This window comes from Melopsittacus undulatus, chromosome 16 (assembly GCF_012275295.1).
Source record: "Melopsittacus undulatus isolate bMelUnd1 chromosome 16, bMelUnd1.mat.Z, whole genome shotgun sequence".
NCBI classification, from domain to species: domain Eukaryota; kingdom Metazoa; phylum Chordata; class Aves; order Psittaciformes; family Psittaculidae; genus Melopsittacus; species Melopsittacus undulatus.
Window position 1 is genome coordinate 5,142,399 of NC_047542.1, and position 16,313 is coordinate 5,158,711.

The 16,313-nt window shown below is 50.0% G+C and overlaps 1 protein-coding gene across 4 annotated transcripts in view; it reads right to left on the reverse strand.

The window, feature by feature from the left end:
* ANKS1A (ankyrin repeat and sterile alpha motif domain containing 1A) overlaps positions 1-16,313 on the reverse strand; it is a 93,518-nt gene that overhangs the window by 17,239 nt on the left and 59,966 nt on the right. For all 4 annotated transcript variants that reach the window (XM_034069696.1, XM_031042892.2, XM_034069694.1 and 1 more), the window contains 2 exons: positions 14,553-14,619; positions 5,796-5,902 (listed from right to left, as the gene is read on the reverse strand). In XM_034069696.1, coding sequence (XP_033925587.1) covers positions 5,796-5,902; positions 14,553-14,619 — 174 coding nt within the window. The remainder of the gene's footprint in view (positions 1-5,795; positions 5,903-14,552; positions 14,620-16,313) is intronic.

Genomic DNA, 16,313 nt, shown 5'->3' on the forward strand with positions numbered 1-16,313 from the left:
AATAAAGAAGGATCAAGAAGCCCCATGCTGGTCATGTTGGGAGCAGCCAGCTGCAGCCTCCAGGACCTCAGTGCAAGCAGGCAGCTCAGGGGTTGCCATCAATGGTGTGCCCAGCAAGGGGATGTGGTGAGTCCTGCATGGCTCTGCCTGCTCCTGCTGCCAGACTTGTCAAACCCCCTGCACTTCACAGCCCTGCAGCCCCAGGCAGCATCCCAAGGGTAAGGGAAGGCAGGAAGTCAGATGAGCTACAGCACAGGTATTCCGGGAGCAGAACAAGGTGCCGCAGCCAGCAGTGAGTGCCCTGCCCCACATCTATCAGTGGTTAATGACAAAGAGGGTTGGGAGGTTGCACATTTGGCCTCATCCAGCCCCTCTCTATGTCCAAACCCATCTGAGCAGGGTACAGGGAGGCACCACCAGCCTCAGTCTGCTGACTGCACAAGGGGTTGGATGGAGCTGTGCTTGAAGTAAAGCCCTGCTAATACGTTCTGCTCCACAGGACAAGATGAGCTAATGCCTTAGTTAATGGACTAACTTGTAAGCTTAACCTAGGAACAAGTTTGTGCTCTGTCCATCTGCGTGATTCAGACTCGCAGGCTTTTCACTTGAGACCCCCACTGATAGCTCAGAGCTTTAAGAGACCACCAAGAGCTAAAACCTTCCAGCTCAGAGCCTTGATCACACAGTGCTGAGTACCCACAGCCCCATGAACCATCCCTGGCTGCTCACCCCCTCCAACAAACCTGCACCAGTGGCTTGTTTATCTCAGAGCAGGCTCATGACCCCAGTGCTGGGTCCTGCACACCCCAGGGGTCACACAAATACATATTTGCAATTGGCCTCATGATCCATGGGGTTTTGCCTTGTTCTTTAATGCCATCCATAGTTCAGTGGGAACAAGGGGAAAGCAGGATTTGTTTAGCTAAGGGCATGACAACGAAGCCCCACTGGTTGTGGAAAAGGTTCATAGACAAAACCCCACAATAAATCCCAGATTAGCATACACCCTCTTCATTTCTGGTTCATTTTCTCCCCCATGCAGCCTGGCAGGGAGACAATGGCAGTGGAGGGTATCGGTCATGCTTGTCAAGTTCATGCAATTTTAGGGAGAGGAAGAAATTAACAGCTACTTTAATGGCTTTTTGAGTGTTTATTGGGCCCACAGCTACCAAGGAATCAAATGGGAGTATCCAGACCTGGTCCACCCACTTTGCTCCTCCAAATCCACTCCAAACTGGCTGCTCCCCGTGCAGTCCCTTTCCATCATCTGGGGAGCTCCAGGGCAGCTCTGCTGCCTTCCCCCAGCACAGCAGTAAGAATGCTCCCCCAGACCCTGGATCATTGCATGTCTCTGCTCTCCCTGCTCCCTATCAGGGAAAGCCCAATCCCCATAACCACAGTGGACAAAGCACAGTCCTCAGGAACCACCCAAGCAGCATCTGAAACCCACTGGAGAACTATCAAAACAATTCACTTCATTGTACAAATCACTTCCCACTCAGAAGCTAAGCAGAAGCCCTCACACAAGGGGCCAATTCCACCCTTATGTGGGGTCCATCCAGGGCACAACCCACACAGGGGCTCACCTGGGTCTGTACTAAAGTATTCTCCAACAGCTGTAATCACACCAGGTTTTCTCTTCATTTCATAGAATCCCAGACTGGTTTGGGTTGAAGAGACCTTAAAGCTCCTCCAGCTCCAACCCCTGCCATGGGCAGGGACCCCTTCCACTGGAGCAGCTGCTCCAAGCCCCTGTGTCCAACCTGGCCTTGAGCACTGCCAGGGATGGGGCAGCCACAGCTTCTCTGGGCACCCTGTGCCAGCGCCTCAGCACCCTCACAGGGAACAGCTTCTGCCTTAGATCCAACCTGAACTTGCCCTGTTTCAGTCTGAACCTCAGCTCCATGTCTTCATCACCCATTTGCTTGACCACACACACAGAAGAGAGGAAAACGGCTCTTTCATAACAGAACACTGCAGGTTACCCTAACACAGTTCTGAATTACATTTGATCAGACAAAAGCCAAGACTCTAAATGATTTGTGCACACCCTGTTATTCCAATGCCATCGTTTTTCTACCACTTCTGCCCAGTTATTATAAACAACAGAAAAAAGCAATGCAGAGGAGCCCACGGCACTACATGAGGAGAACAGATTTCCCTTTCTGATGCTGTCTCATTGAATCAGCATTAGATGCTTTCCACACACTCCATGGGCTTCAACAAGAAAATTAAAAGGCACCATTAAAAGAGGCTGAAGCTCTCTTTTACCTGCTCATTTGTGAATCAAAGTATCTCTGGACTGAATAAACAGTTCAGCAACAGGATAATGGCACAACTGCCAGAGCATGTGAGGTTTGCCCTTCTCAGATGCCAGCCTGAGCAGTTGTCTGGGGTAGCAGGGACCATTCAGCCCTCCCAGGGAAAAGCTTTTGCAAGCATCTCAGACACGTTTATGGGATCTGTGGGATCACAAAAATACTGTAGTGAGGGTGCAGGTAATGGTATTTCCTTCCCCATTTCTTAATTCCACAATGAATTACAGCAATTCCTTCTTATTACAGCAACAATGCCCCTTCTTCCCCCAGCACAGCAGAGCTCAGCTTGGCCTCTCCCATGGATCACTCCCATGTTTGCTACAGGGCACGAGGGTGCATCTCACAGTGCAAAACCAGCTTCCCATGGTCTTCCCAGAGGGAATATCTGCTGCAGATGTACTGGTGATCACAGGAGACATGACAGAACCAAGTCTAGGAGCAGCAGAACCCCTCTTGCTCCACATTCCTGTGAGCTCATTTCCAGTCAGGCTCACATGTGCAGAGCATCCTTCTGAATGGCACTGCTCACTCACTCCTGCATTTGTGTGATCTGACCTTTTCCTTCCTCCTTTGGTGCAGGAAGAGGCTATGGCTCTCCAGAACCCCCTCCACGTGGGAGGCAGCAGTGCTGGCTCCTCCTGGGTGGTGGAGTATTCTTGCTTCATTAGTCCTGTTAACATTTGGCAAGCAATTCTGCTGAGGATTTAGTTCTACTTGCAAAGCTGTACTATTGCTAAGTCAAGGGCAGCACAGCCAATGCCAGGAATACCCAGCTACCAGCTTCAATTCGGTCCTGTTTACTCATTGCACAAACAAGCCTTTCCCCTCTAATGAAAGAATTCCAGTAGGCTGCGGAGCAGAGAAGGGAATTTGAAGCACCATCTCCACTTTAGTCTTTTTTAATCCCCAGCTGGCTGAACAGACTGCTTTTTGAATTAAAGCCTCATATTAGAAGCAGAAGCTGAGTGTCACAGTCTGATTGCCCTGAGCCAGCAGTGCTGGCACTGAAGGTCACTCAGTGGCAAGGGAGGATGAGCCGAGGAAGCTGCTCCCTTGGACCATGGGGTGAGTGCTGGGGAGCAACTACACTATCACAATCACTACACATCAGTTTCCTCTTGCAATGCTCTTCTTGTCTACCCACTGGACAAGCTTCTTGTTTGCTCACAAACGAACACCTTGGGGACTCTGGAAGCCACAGGAGCCTGAAAAGCCCATGGGCCTCTATGCAGTGTGAGACCTGACACAGAAAACAAGAGTGCTTCTGTACCAAAAGACTCCAAGTGCATTGTTGCATTAATTAGCCTCACAGAGCATCTGGCAATTTGCAAACTATCACCAGGCATTCTTTGGACCTTGAAATACTTCACATAATGAGGCCCTAACAGAGACTAAGGCTTCACAAAACCCATTTTAACTCCAGGAAATCAATGACACTTGGTTTGACAGATTCTTCCTTAGCGACTGGAAGTGGCACTTCGGAAAGAAACTGTTATGTAAAACCAAAAGGAATGGACAGCCTGGAATGCCAGGAGCAGAAGCATCCAGGTCTTTCAGCGCTCGCTGCCCCAGCCAGCTTCAGTGTTTACAGCTTTAATAATTCATCTGAGAACATCAAAATCACTGCTAAAACCAAACTACTCATTTGATCCTCATCTGTACTGCATCCCAACGTTTTACTTCCACAACATCAGAAGCTGAAGGCAAGGAACACCACAGAGGAAAAGGTTCCTAATAATTAAACTTCCATTCTGGGCTGCCTGGATTAGCTTGGAGTTGCCAGGACTTAAAGGAAAGGATTTAAAGCCAGTCTTGCCATGGGTGCCAGAGTCAGCTTCCTAGTGAAACAGATAAGCAGCCAAAGGGAAACCAGCCAGGGTTTGCAGGAAATCTTTGTTACATTACTTGACCTTTTAAATTTGGGAGGGATGAACAAGGAGAGCATCCCATTCCCTGAGACCAGCAGAAGCTCATTTCCTACACTGGGAACAGCTCTGGCGCTGGATAGGAAAGAGAACCAGCCAGGCATGAACACTATTAAAAAGCAACTCCTACCACGTACACTATAGAATCCCACAGTGAGATGTATACAAGGGACCTTTGCTTTCATCTTAAAAGTAACAAAATCCTACATCAGTCTGCAATGAAGTGTTGCTATTTACTGCAAAGAAGCAGCCAACAAAGATTCCTGCTTCCAGCCTCCAGCTCCGACCTGGAGAGTGAATTTCCTTCACTATTAAACTCCTGTGCTGGCAGAGGTCCATCACCACACTCGACAGGCAGGGCCATCCCAGTAAAGGTGGTTTTATCTGCTACCTGATGGAGTGAGTGCAGCCCAAGACCATCGCTGGTCACCACCACTTCTTATACTGAAGGTGCACAAACCACAGTCAAATCCAGCTCTCTAGGGGAGTGTTGGCCCTACCAGGCTAAGGTAGGACAAAGGGATAAGGTGCTTGCCATACAGGCCAGAAGGAACGGCTGGATGCTGCCACACCACTCAACTTCTAGGATGCTTGGAGATCCCAAGCCATTCACAAGTACTGCTGACCAACAGTACTTACCCTTGCTGATACTTGTTCCTTCTCCAGCTGCCCCACACACACAGCATCACCACTGTCAGACAGCTGCCGAGTGTTCCAAATCCTGTTACCCAGCTCACAGAAGAGCTGGCAAGCACACACCATCCTGAATATCACCCCTACACACTGTTCACTCTACCAAATGCCAAGGCAGGATATTACATTAGCCCAAATGACTTTTCCAAAGGTTTACATCCATTTCTAGTAATCCTTTAGTTGCAAAACTTGGAGTCCACACTCAAACACCATTTCTTTAAGCCATGCAGCAAGAACCCTCCTGAGCACCAATATTTTCTGCCTTTGCTGGTCATCATTCCACATGAATTCTCCAGCTTTCTAACTGGTTATTTAATAACACTGGTTATCAAATAAAACCCCTCAACATTAAGCATTGCTGTGTTGTCACCGTTAGGATTCAGAGCCAACAGTGTCAGTGCAATTGGGTACAGCTCATTGACATCCTGTCTGCATGCTTACAGTAAGCATAGCTCCACCAAGAGGTCCACCACCCGCTTCACAGTCCACAACACAGACTGCCCAGTGATTTCTTCAAGATGCTACTTCAGTGTTTGAAATTCCCATTCAGAAACAGGAACTTCAGTTCCCCTTTCTGGAGTAAACTGGGTGGTAAAGATTTCAGAGGCAGAATAAATAAACCCGTATATCAAAATTACAGTGGAATAACTACATCACCCAAATTAAAAGTGAAGATGAATGACCCAGACCCAACACAATCCTTAGTTCTTCCTTTTGTCTGACCTTCCACACCCCCCAAGACCATTCTGCTGCACTGCAGAACCCAGATCTGCTCTGCAGCTGACACGGGGTGTCCATAACAGGTCCAGGTTTGACCAACACATCTGGCAGAGCCCGTAGGGTCCCAGCAGGAACTTACCAGGAAGCGGACATCATCAAAGCCGTTCAAAAGCAGCTTACTCTCATACTGCTGCAGGCCAATGGACTCCAGCCACTCCCCAACACTCTGCTCCAGCATCCGTGAACCTGACGAGAGAGGAATCGGCAGACGCTTGAAAAGGGAGAAACCATTAAGGCGGTAGCAGCGGCACTCTGAGGAAGACAGATGGCATTGCCACATCATAGTCATTACCATCAAGAAACTCAACAAATTATGCTCAGAGAACAACAAATCAGCTGGCAGACAATTCCTCTTGTGTGCACAGAGCATGGACAACGAGCTCCCAGTGCGTCTGTGGGCTCTGGGTGTAATCTGTGTCCCGGTTAATGCTCCAAACCAGAACCACCTTGCCCGGGCAGAGTGTTCAGAAGCACTGCTGGGACCAGGACACTTCATGCACTGCTTTCAGGGCGACTTTCTTGCCAAGCAAACACATGAAGCCCAACCCCATGGGATGCAGATCCACTCCTTGGCTCATCTGAAGGGGGCGGGAGGAGGGCAGCAAACTTTCACCCAAGGCATTCCCAGCCAGTTGGCAATGCGAGGGAATGAGGCAGAGCCACGCAGGTCCTCTCATCCATGCAACTTGGGATGCGCTGCCCCAGTCAGCAGGCCAGGAGCAGTGGAGGCACAAAGCAGCTAGAGAGGAAAGCCATCTTCATGCAGCTGAGACAACAGAACAGACACGACGGACGCTGAGGAAAGCAGCAGAAGCCAGACTAGAGCAGCTGTCCACAGGAGACATGCAAGACAAAGAGAGCACACAAACTGCAGCAGAAAGAAAGAAGGGCTTATACTTTTTTTCCCCCAGCAGTCCTCAAAGAGGCAAACCATGGTAAGGACTTTTTCTTGCTGTTATTGTGTTAAGAGGAGCAGAGGCAAGAGTGACCCCAAGCACGAGGCTGAGAGTCCCGGCACTGTCATTTTACCACTCATCCCGACACATGGCATTCCAGTACCAGCTGCACTGATGAGTCTAACTACACCCCTGCACTGGGTGACAGCAAGAGACAGAGGAATCAGTCCAGTTTCCACCTAATGCGTTCAGTCCTGTCAGGTATCTGGTACATGCCTGTATCTGCCCTTCCTTCATTTTCTTCAGCCAAGCTCAGCTGCTGCAGCCGAGCCCCTCACTCAGAGAGGGAGCAGCTCTGGAGGAGGAGGCATTTCAGTTCCTTGCTTCCAAACCATGGCAAAACAAAAAGAAACCAAAGGCAAGCACCCTCTTCTCCTGTCTTCCTGCAGCAGCTCAAGTCCGAGACATGCCCTGGCACCTCCCCTTAGGATAAATGGGATTCTTCCCAACAGCCTAAGGAAACTGCGCAGACAAGCTCTCCCTTCCCTCACCCCTCTGAAGGGAGTCCAATGACTTGTTACTCTCCTCTAGAAAAGCTTGAGACCTTAAATACGACCCCCAAAAAAGTTCAGAGATCTCCTTTAATCAGGGAATTTTCTATGCAAGACAGGCAGGATTTTTCAAGCTTCTCAGCACGTCTGTTTCAAGGGTAGATGCAAACAAAAAGATGCTCAGGAAAACCAAAGTTTGCTTCTTCGAACCTTCAGGTCAGCTGAAGCTGGCTGGTACCTTCCAAAGCATCCTCCCCCCCCACCTGCTGCAATGGCTGCACAAGGCAGAGCTCACGGTGCCATCTGGAGATTCTTGGGATAAGGGATCCTGCTGCTTCCATCCATAGCAGAGCTGCTCTGGTCCACAGGAGAGCTCCTCTGCCAGGCGAGTCCGACAGAGCTGCCCAGTCTAGTGCACACTGCAGCACGAGCAACGCAGAGATCACAAAAGGTTTCTGCCTCCCTCCCCTAACGCAGCCTCCAGAAGGGCAGCAGCTAAACCTGGAATCCATGCAACAAGCTCCTGCTCGGCCGGGGTCTCCATCCTGCCCCTGTGTGGGTCAGCATCTGTGTCCCTCCCGGAGCAGCGTGTCCTTGCGGAGCGCTGCAGTGCTTTGTCTGAAGGCAGCGAGCTCCACTCGCAGCCTTGTCTCCGGCGTTCGCATCGCCTGTCCCTCCCTTCATCCCCTTACCCCTCCCAGCTTTGCCATCCTCTGCACGAGCAGTGAGCACAAGCTGCAGGAGAGGGGAGGGAGAAGCAGCTTTCCAACTCTCTGGTGGCAGTGAAGGGCTTCTCACTGCTTCCTCGAGGATGCACTATTGGGGTTTCCAACGACGAGGTTACTGCTCTGCTCTGACAGTTCCAAGTGATTTGTGGCTGGCTCAGAATGAATTCATCAAGAGAGAGGTGAGGAAACTGCTTGCTGCCTACTACAGCATTGCTAGAAGCAGCCGGGGATTGGCAGGGGAATGAAACCACAGCTCTGAGCTCCTGAATTCAGGGTTTGAAAAGGTTATTTACTCTTCTCAGTCTTTTAACACACTCATAAATGTATTTCTGCTTTTACAGGGGAAACCTACAGTGACACCAAGTGCAGGGTTTTAAAACCACTTCAGATCAAGACAAAATGAAACAGGGGCTGGGTACTTGGAGGAAGGGGAGGGGTTTACTTCAATAAGAAAAGGAGAACAGATGCCCAAAGCATCCTAGGTGAAAATAAAGACTAAAGTACACTTAATGTATGCATGTTACAAGGATGGCACAAGAACAAATGAATCCCAGTCACTGTGCCCCCCCCCAGCAAGAGCCTGATCACAACTTCTGACTGAAACAAACTCCTGATGCTCAGCTCCATCCTCCTTATGCTCCACGTTTCATGAATCCTACCTTCAAACGGTTTGCAGATGCAGAGGGGGAAGCAGTCAATGGAGTGTAGTTAGAAATAATGAGGGTATTTCAAAGTTGCAAAGCAAGCAAGCCAAGCAGTTCAGTTCCTCTTGCAGGACATTTTTCATGTTACACAGCATGCTTCAAAGAAAACAGGAAAGGGAGAGGGCTACCAGGGCTCAGAAGGGCTCTTTGGGAAGTTACAGCTCCAATAATGACTGTTAGTGTAAAGTGTGAGGATGAAATAAGGATGGGGGCCATGCCAGACAAAAAGCATCACCCTGTTTATGTGAGAACAGTTTAACATGACCTGGTGTGGCCTGAGGACACTCAACCAAGCTTCACCCAGAAGGTAAAACTGACAGTCCAAGTAAGCACTGATGAAACCATCACAAAGCAAGCATGCAGGAGAACCCAGTCAGGCAGATATTGCCACAACTGGGAAGGATCATCAGCTGGAAGTCCTTAAGTCCACTGAGGAGCCATAGAGCCCATTGAGGAGAGCTAGAATCTCAGGCAGTGCATTAGGCAAGATGGATGCGCAAGGTAAATGCAGTCACTCCTGTCACCAGCTGCAAGGGAACAGCCAGCATCCAGCTTTACTGAACTAAGCTCAATTAGCCAAATGCACATTGCTAACAGATTTCCTCCTCTTTTGTCCAGTAAAACACTAAGCACATTCTTCATGTCTCAAGTCACAGGTAATTCACTGAGCCCCAAATGCACTCCCTGTCCCTCCTGCCTGTATCAAACTGATTTACTGAGCAGAGACCACTCACCTAGGACTTAATGTCACTGCTGCTGTAAAAGACAATAAAAAGTGTTTCTATAAATACATCAGCAACAAAAGGAGGGCAAAAGAGACTCTCCATCCTTTGTTGGATGTGGGGGGAAACAGTGACAAAGGATAAGGAAAAGGATGAGGTACTTAATGCTGCCTTTGCCCCAGTCTTTAATAGTAAGGCCAGTTCTTCTATGGGTAGCCAGCCCCCTGATATGGAAGACAAGAGACAGGGAGCAGAATAAAGCCTCCACAATCCAAGAGGAAAAGGTCAGTGACACCACTGAGACACACACAGGTCCATGGGGCCAGATGAGATCCACCCAAGGATGCTGAGGGAGCTGGTGAAGTGCTCACTGAGGCACTTCCCATCAGTTCTCACCAGTCCTGGCTCACTGGGAGGTCCTGGTTAGCTGGAGGTTCACAGAAGTGACCCTCATCTACAGGAAGGGCTGGAAGGGGGATCCAGGGAACTACAGATCTGTCAGCCTAACCTAGTGCTGGGGAGGTTTATGGAGCAGATCATCCAGAGTGCACAGGACAACCAGTTGGGTGGCAGTGTTGATCTGCTGGAGGCTCTGCAGAGGGATCTGGACAGGATGGATCAATGGGACAAGGCCAGTGGGATGAGGTTCAACAAGGCTTAATGCCAGGTCCTGCCCTTGGGCCACAAACCCTGCAATGCTCAAGGCTTGGGGAAGAGTGGCTGGAAACTGCTCATGGGAAAGGAGCTGGAGGTGCTGAGTGATGGAGCTGAACATGAGCAGTTTGTGCCCAGGCAGCCCCCAGCATCCTGGCCTGTATCAGCACCAGTGTGGCAGCAGGGCCAGGGCAGGGATTGTGCCCCTGCACTGGGCACTGGTGAGGCTGCACCTGAATCCTGTGCTCAGCTCTGGGCCCCTCACTGCAAGAGAGACCTTGAGGGGCTGGAGCGGGGACAGAGAAGGGAATGGAGCTGGTGCAGGGCCTGGAGCACAAGAGATGGGGAACGGCTGAGGGAGCTGGGGGGTTCAGATGGAGAAGAGAAGGCTCAGGGGGCACCTGATGGCTCCCTCCAAGTGCCTGCAGGAGGATGGAGCCAGGAGGGGCTGGGCTCTGCTCCCAAGGGATAGAACAAGGGTTCTTCCTTACAAGCTCTATCAGGATGACAGGGTTGAGCCTGTTGGCCAAGAAACAGCTTCTAGCTCTAAATTGTGTAAAGATGCCAGAATGCACCTAATTCTCCTACCATCCAGAGGCATTGCCCATAACACCATGGCAAGGCAGGGAAGCTTTGTTACGGTTTTAGGGAGGAAAGCTTTATGGTACAGAAACCAGTTATTTGCCCATTTGTGTGGGAAGTCTGGGGCATGGCTGGTACCTGAAACCAAGTGCTTCAGGGCCTGCGCTTGTTCCAACATGACTCCAAGGGTCCTTGCTCTCCTTGCACATAAGTCAGTTGTATGTAATACCTGCCTGTATCAACAGACTCCACAGGAAGCAAAGCATTTTGCCTTTCCAGGCAATTTAATGATTCCAGACACCAAACTAGTTAGGAGCCCCAGTACCTTCCAAGCCCACCCATGTTTGGGGATGAGAGAGCATTTGGGGAGTTCCCTGCAGCTCCCTGCACATCTGTGGTATGACCTGAAGTGTTAAACCAGCCCCAACAAAGCCAGGAGGAGCAGAAAACACCAATGTCCAAGGTGCAGGCACCCCAGGCCACCCTCTGCCTTTGCCTCTGCCCACTCTATGGTTCACTGTGCTCACAGGTAAAAGGATTAACAGGGAATATGTAACAGCAACAGGCCCCAAACCCAGTGTAACACAGGGGAAACCTGCAGGAAAACCCTCAGCTTAAGGACAAGGCAGCTCCTGGGGCTGCCCGATTCCAGGCTCACGGAATGGTGTCCATTTTGCTGGAATGCCCCTGCACAAGGCTGAAGTGCTGGCTCCTCCTCTCTCCTCCATGTTAGACCTCTCCACTGATGCTATCGATCCATCACACGTGCTGCTACAGCCACAGACTGGCTTGGGGAGGGCTTGTCATGGAGCAGGATGCTGAAAGGTTGACACTGCATTAGGCCAAAAAAAACCCCTTCTGACCCCAGAAAATATAAGCCCTTTTCAGTACACAGTATCTAGGGCAGGCACAGGTTAAACTCCCATTGGGGATTCCTTGTCACCAAAGCAAAAACCCAGGTGATAAATGGATGTGAGATAAGCTCTGCTATGGCAAGCGTGAGCTGTGTGTGCAGATCCATATTAGCATCTCATCAAGAGAAGACTCTGCCCAGCCAGAGCAGTTCTGATGCAGCAGGCTGGAGGTGAAGGATTTAAAAGGACAGAATCCCTCGTGGTGGCAATTCTCCAGCAAGCTCTTAAGTTCTGCTTTTGGTTTTGCTCCTGATTTAAAGGCAGAGAAGGGAATTCATGCTTAAAGCACAGGGGAAGCACATGTCCTGCAAGCAGCCTGGTTTAGCAGAGAGCAGTGCCTTCAAGCGTGCTCAGAAAAGCCTGGCACAGCCTAAGTTGAGGCACATGGCACATTAGCCACAACCAAAGGGCACAGCCACCACAACACCTGTGTTGTCCTGCAACTGGCATCACCCCAATGCTGCTCTCAGCACAGCCACAGTCCTAACAGAAACAGGGATGCCTTCAGTGCCATGGGTTAGTGGCGGACTCAGCAGTCCTGGGGTAATGGTTGGACTTGATGAGCTTAAAGGTCTTTTCCAACCTGGCTGATTCTGTATTTCCCCCACAAGAGGCACTGGGAGAAGGTGATGTCCCTGAATAGACAAGGCTGCTCTCAGCTATTGGGATAGTGGCAGTAGATCAGCCACAGAGTACCCCAGAGGGCAGTGCTGCTGCAGCTGAGCTGATCTCACCATCAGAAAGCATTTCCTAGGACAGTGTTTTCAAGGTGGAGATTTTCTAAACCCCTTAAGCAGAACATGACATTGAGGCACCTTCAGTCCCCAGGCAGCAGAGTTCATCAGCATCCACTTCATCAAGCTCTGTAGCTGTGTCTCACCTCCTGAGCAGCTTGGAAATGGAAAAGCATTGAGACAGTCACCGGGGGAAGGGGCAGGTGACTTCCCCACTCTGCAAACCATATGGAGACCTGTCCAGGGATATTTGCACCAATATCAAAGCATCCTTCCTCTATTAGCATCTCACCTGCTTTCCTCAAAAGAAGGCACAAAAAGTATAGGAAAAACCTGTCAAAATGATCCTGTTTGATGTGCAGAGCCAAGGCAGGCGATGAGGTCACTGCAGGAGCAATGGAAGAAGATTTTAAACCAAGACTTGGCTCTCTCTGCTGCTTCAGTCTGGATCCTGAACACAAACTCAGCACAAGGTTCACTATTCCCCATGCTCCAGCTGCCTTTACTTCCAATATTTATGGAAATGAGAGTGTTTTAACCCAGGATAGTCTCCCATCGCTCTGATGCTGCACTGCAGAGATAAGAGTTATAACAGTTGCAAGTGTGGCTGGAGGAGGACGTAGCTCTGTTCAAGGAAAATCAATGCACTAAATGACACTACCATTCCTCCTTCACCTTGTTTTATGGAAATGAGGAAAAGCAAAGACAAACTGCACCACTGAATAATCTCACACACTATTTATAAAGCTTTATAATAAAATTAATAAAACTACATTCTTCAAGCTCACAGAAGTAGGTGAAATAGCTACAAGAGAGGAACTGTAATGAGTTTTCTCTGACCTGAAGCACTGACATCTAGAGATTTATAGGTGAAAACTGGAGAAGTTACGTTAAAACATGGGCTGCAGAAAAAGCAGTAATTTTGCTAGGAAACTGCCACAACTCTCCAGCTACTCCAGGTCTGGTTTAGAGGCTGAGTGGCAGAAGCAGCTCTTTATACCCCATCCCTGGCAGTGCTCAAGGCCAGGTTGGACACAGAGGCTTGGAGCAGCTGCTCCAGTGGAAGGGGTCCCTGCCCGTGGCAGGGGTTGGAACCAGATGAGCTTTAAGGTACTTTCCAACCCAAACCAGTCTGGGATTCTGTGATGCACAAGGCTAAGTACAAAATTCCCAACCTATCCTCCCAGGACTGAAAGTATTTTGTGAGCCTTAAAGAGCAAAACACTAGAACATGGTGGGGTCTAGAGAGGTTCTGCCCATTTCCAAAGGGACAGACCCACACTTACATAATGAAAAAAGCCAAAGAGCATCTCCCTACTGCATTATGGATTTGAAACAAAAGCCAGGCTGTTTTGGGGATTGTGAGACCAGCCATCAGTCAAGTACATAGCAGCTCTGCTTCACATTGACTCCTTCAAGCAAATCTTGCTGCTGTCCACCAAGAAGAACAGAAACTTGAGACAAACACATTCTGAAAGGCAGGAGAGAACTTCAGTTCAGCTTTCCCAGAAGCTATGGTGAGAGCAGTAATTGGAGGAGCCAGGATCAGGACTTTCTACCCCTAGGACACTGGCCAGAGCCCTCACACCATCTTTCAGCTGCAAATTAGATTTCATTTGTGTGTGTGTGCAGAAAACCTGATCTTCCTCCTACACACTGAGCAGAGACCAGTTGGGCAGTTCCAAGTACCAGAACACGGTGGTTATTGGGCTGGGTGAGCAGGGGCAATGACACAGCCACTCCAGAGCTGGTTTTACTGCATGAACTTGCAGAAGAGCACAAGAAGCATCCCAGACCATGCACACCAGTCAACAGCTCTCACCTCCACCTAAAGGGAAGGACTCTAAGGAGTCACTTCAAGTATCAGAAGCCACCACTAATAACTGCAATTCTCAGCAATAAGCCTTTGTTTAAAGCTATTCACCTCAACATTTCCCATATCCTAAACAGAAACACCAAGTCCTAAAATTGATGCACAGGCAGTCTCAAGAAGCAGCAAGACCATCTACACACACACTGCTGTCACTGGGTGAGCATACATCACCACCACGGAGCTGGTCTCCCCTTTCCCAGCAGGACGGGGGTACCAGCTGCAATGCTCTTCACCCCAAAAGCCTGCTGTGAGCAAAGGGCAGCTGCTTTATGTTAAGAAGCTGAGGGGTCGGCCTCGAGTTACATGAATGCACCAAGGGGAGCACTGAATTAAGATTGCTGGTAGCAGCAGTGAGCACCACGCTGGGAGGCCAAGGTCTGCTCCTTCTGTGCCAGAGCCTTCCCCTCCCTTCTGGGAGCCAGAGCAGGTTAACAGTGTGCTCTCGGGTTTGTTCAGACACACGAGCTGGGTACCCTACCTGAGATCCTCTGCTGCTCCTGCGAGAAGTCAATGCCTTCGCCGATGGAACTCATGATTTTCTCAATCTGAAAAGGGAAAGAAGCACACGCTGCATTATTCATAACGCCTCAGAAAAAGCAAAGGCAGCCCTTGGGTTTCTCCTGCCATGTGACTGCCAAAGCAACGCAGGAAAGGATGGCAAGATACCTGTGACCCAGAAAAGGGACCTCAACACTTTGCCTGGAAAAGGCCTGGGAGGGATCCTTAGAGGCTGGGATTCCCTTCCAAAACCTACCAGTGCCTGAAAACAAATGGCTCTGGCAAAGCCATCCCTCTGGAGCACAAACCGAGGGAAGAGGAAAGGCTCCGCTCACCCTGCACAAACATGCAGCCCCTTCCACCAGCAGCAAAGCCCAAGAGAAACAGTTCCCCAGCTCTGTCACAGCACAAGAAAGTGAACTTGGCTTCACCTCCCCAAGGTTCTGTTGGGTATTTCTGGGTTGTTGGGGGGTTTTGAACCACATGTCCCAACCCTGTGCATGGGCGCTGTGCTCCTCACTGCTCCCACTGAGAGCAGAGATGCTCAGAACGAGTTTGAAAGTACATCAAGCAGCAACATCATGGGGGCAAATGCCGCAATTACCCAGGAGAGGGAGCTAAAGACAATGCCATCCCTTGATTTCAGTGATCCGCAGTGCAGAGCTGAAGGCAAACCTCATGCAGTAAGGAAAAAAGGGTAAAAACTCCTGCCTTAGAGAGTGCTTTTTCAAGTGTATGTAAGTGTACGTAAGGGACACCTCACACTAAAGCATGCCACGCAAGGCTTCGTCCAAACTGGCCTTGAACACTGCCAGGGATGGAGCATTCACAACCTCCCTGGGCAACCCATTCCAGTACCTCACCACCCTAACAGTAAAGAATTTCTTCCTTAGATCCAACCTGAACTTCCCCTGTTTCAGTCTGAACCCATCACTCCTTGTCCTGTCACTGCAGTCCCTGATGCAGAGCCCCTCTCCAGCATCCTTGTAGCCCCCTTCAGACACTGGAAGCTGCTCTGAGGTCTCCATCAGCTTCTCTTCTCCAGGCTGAACAGCCCCAGTGCTCTCAGCCTGGCTCCATACAGGAGCTGCTCCAGCCCCTGATCGTTCTCGTGGCCTCCTCTGGACTTGTTCCAACAGTTCCATGTCATTTTTATGTTGGGGACACCAGAACTGCACCCAGAGCTGTAAGTGGGGTCTCTCACAAGAGCAGAGTAGAGGGGCAGGATCACCTCCTTTGACCTGCTGGTCACACTTTTTTTGATGCAGCAATCCAAAGCACTAAGCCCACTGTTTCCCAAAGAGCAATGAGACACTGCAGAGGCTCAGGTCTGGCTGCTCACCCCCATCCTCAATCTATAACCATACAGAAAACTAAAGAGCCCCAGTGAGAGAATCCTGAGAGGAACCTCCCAAGCAAACCTTCCTGTGAGGCACTTGAGTGCACTGTTGCTGAATGCAAAGCACTGTCTGGCAATGAAGAGTGGGGGGAAATCAGCAGATTTTTTCCTCCTGGTCTTTTAAGGATAGGTTTTGGGAAGACATCCAAGTTTTCCTGACCTCATCCCGCAGCCGCCTCTGCACTGTCTGCATCCCAGTGGGATGCTTTGCTTGGTGCAGCTGCATGAGCTCCCAGAACTGCCTGACCAGCAAGGAGAGCTTCCGGAAACACTGCAAGGGGCCAGGACATTGACTTCCATTCAAAATCAATGGCAGCTTGAAGCTGAGCTCCAGCAGACAGG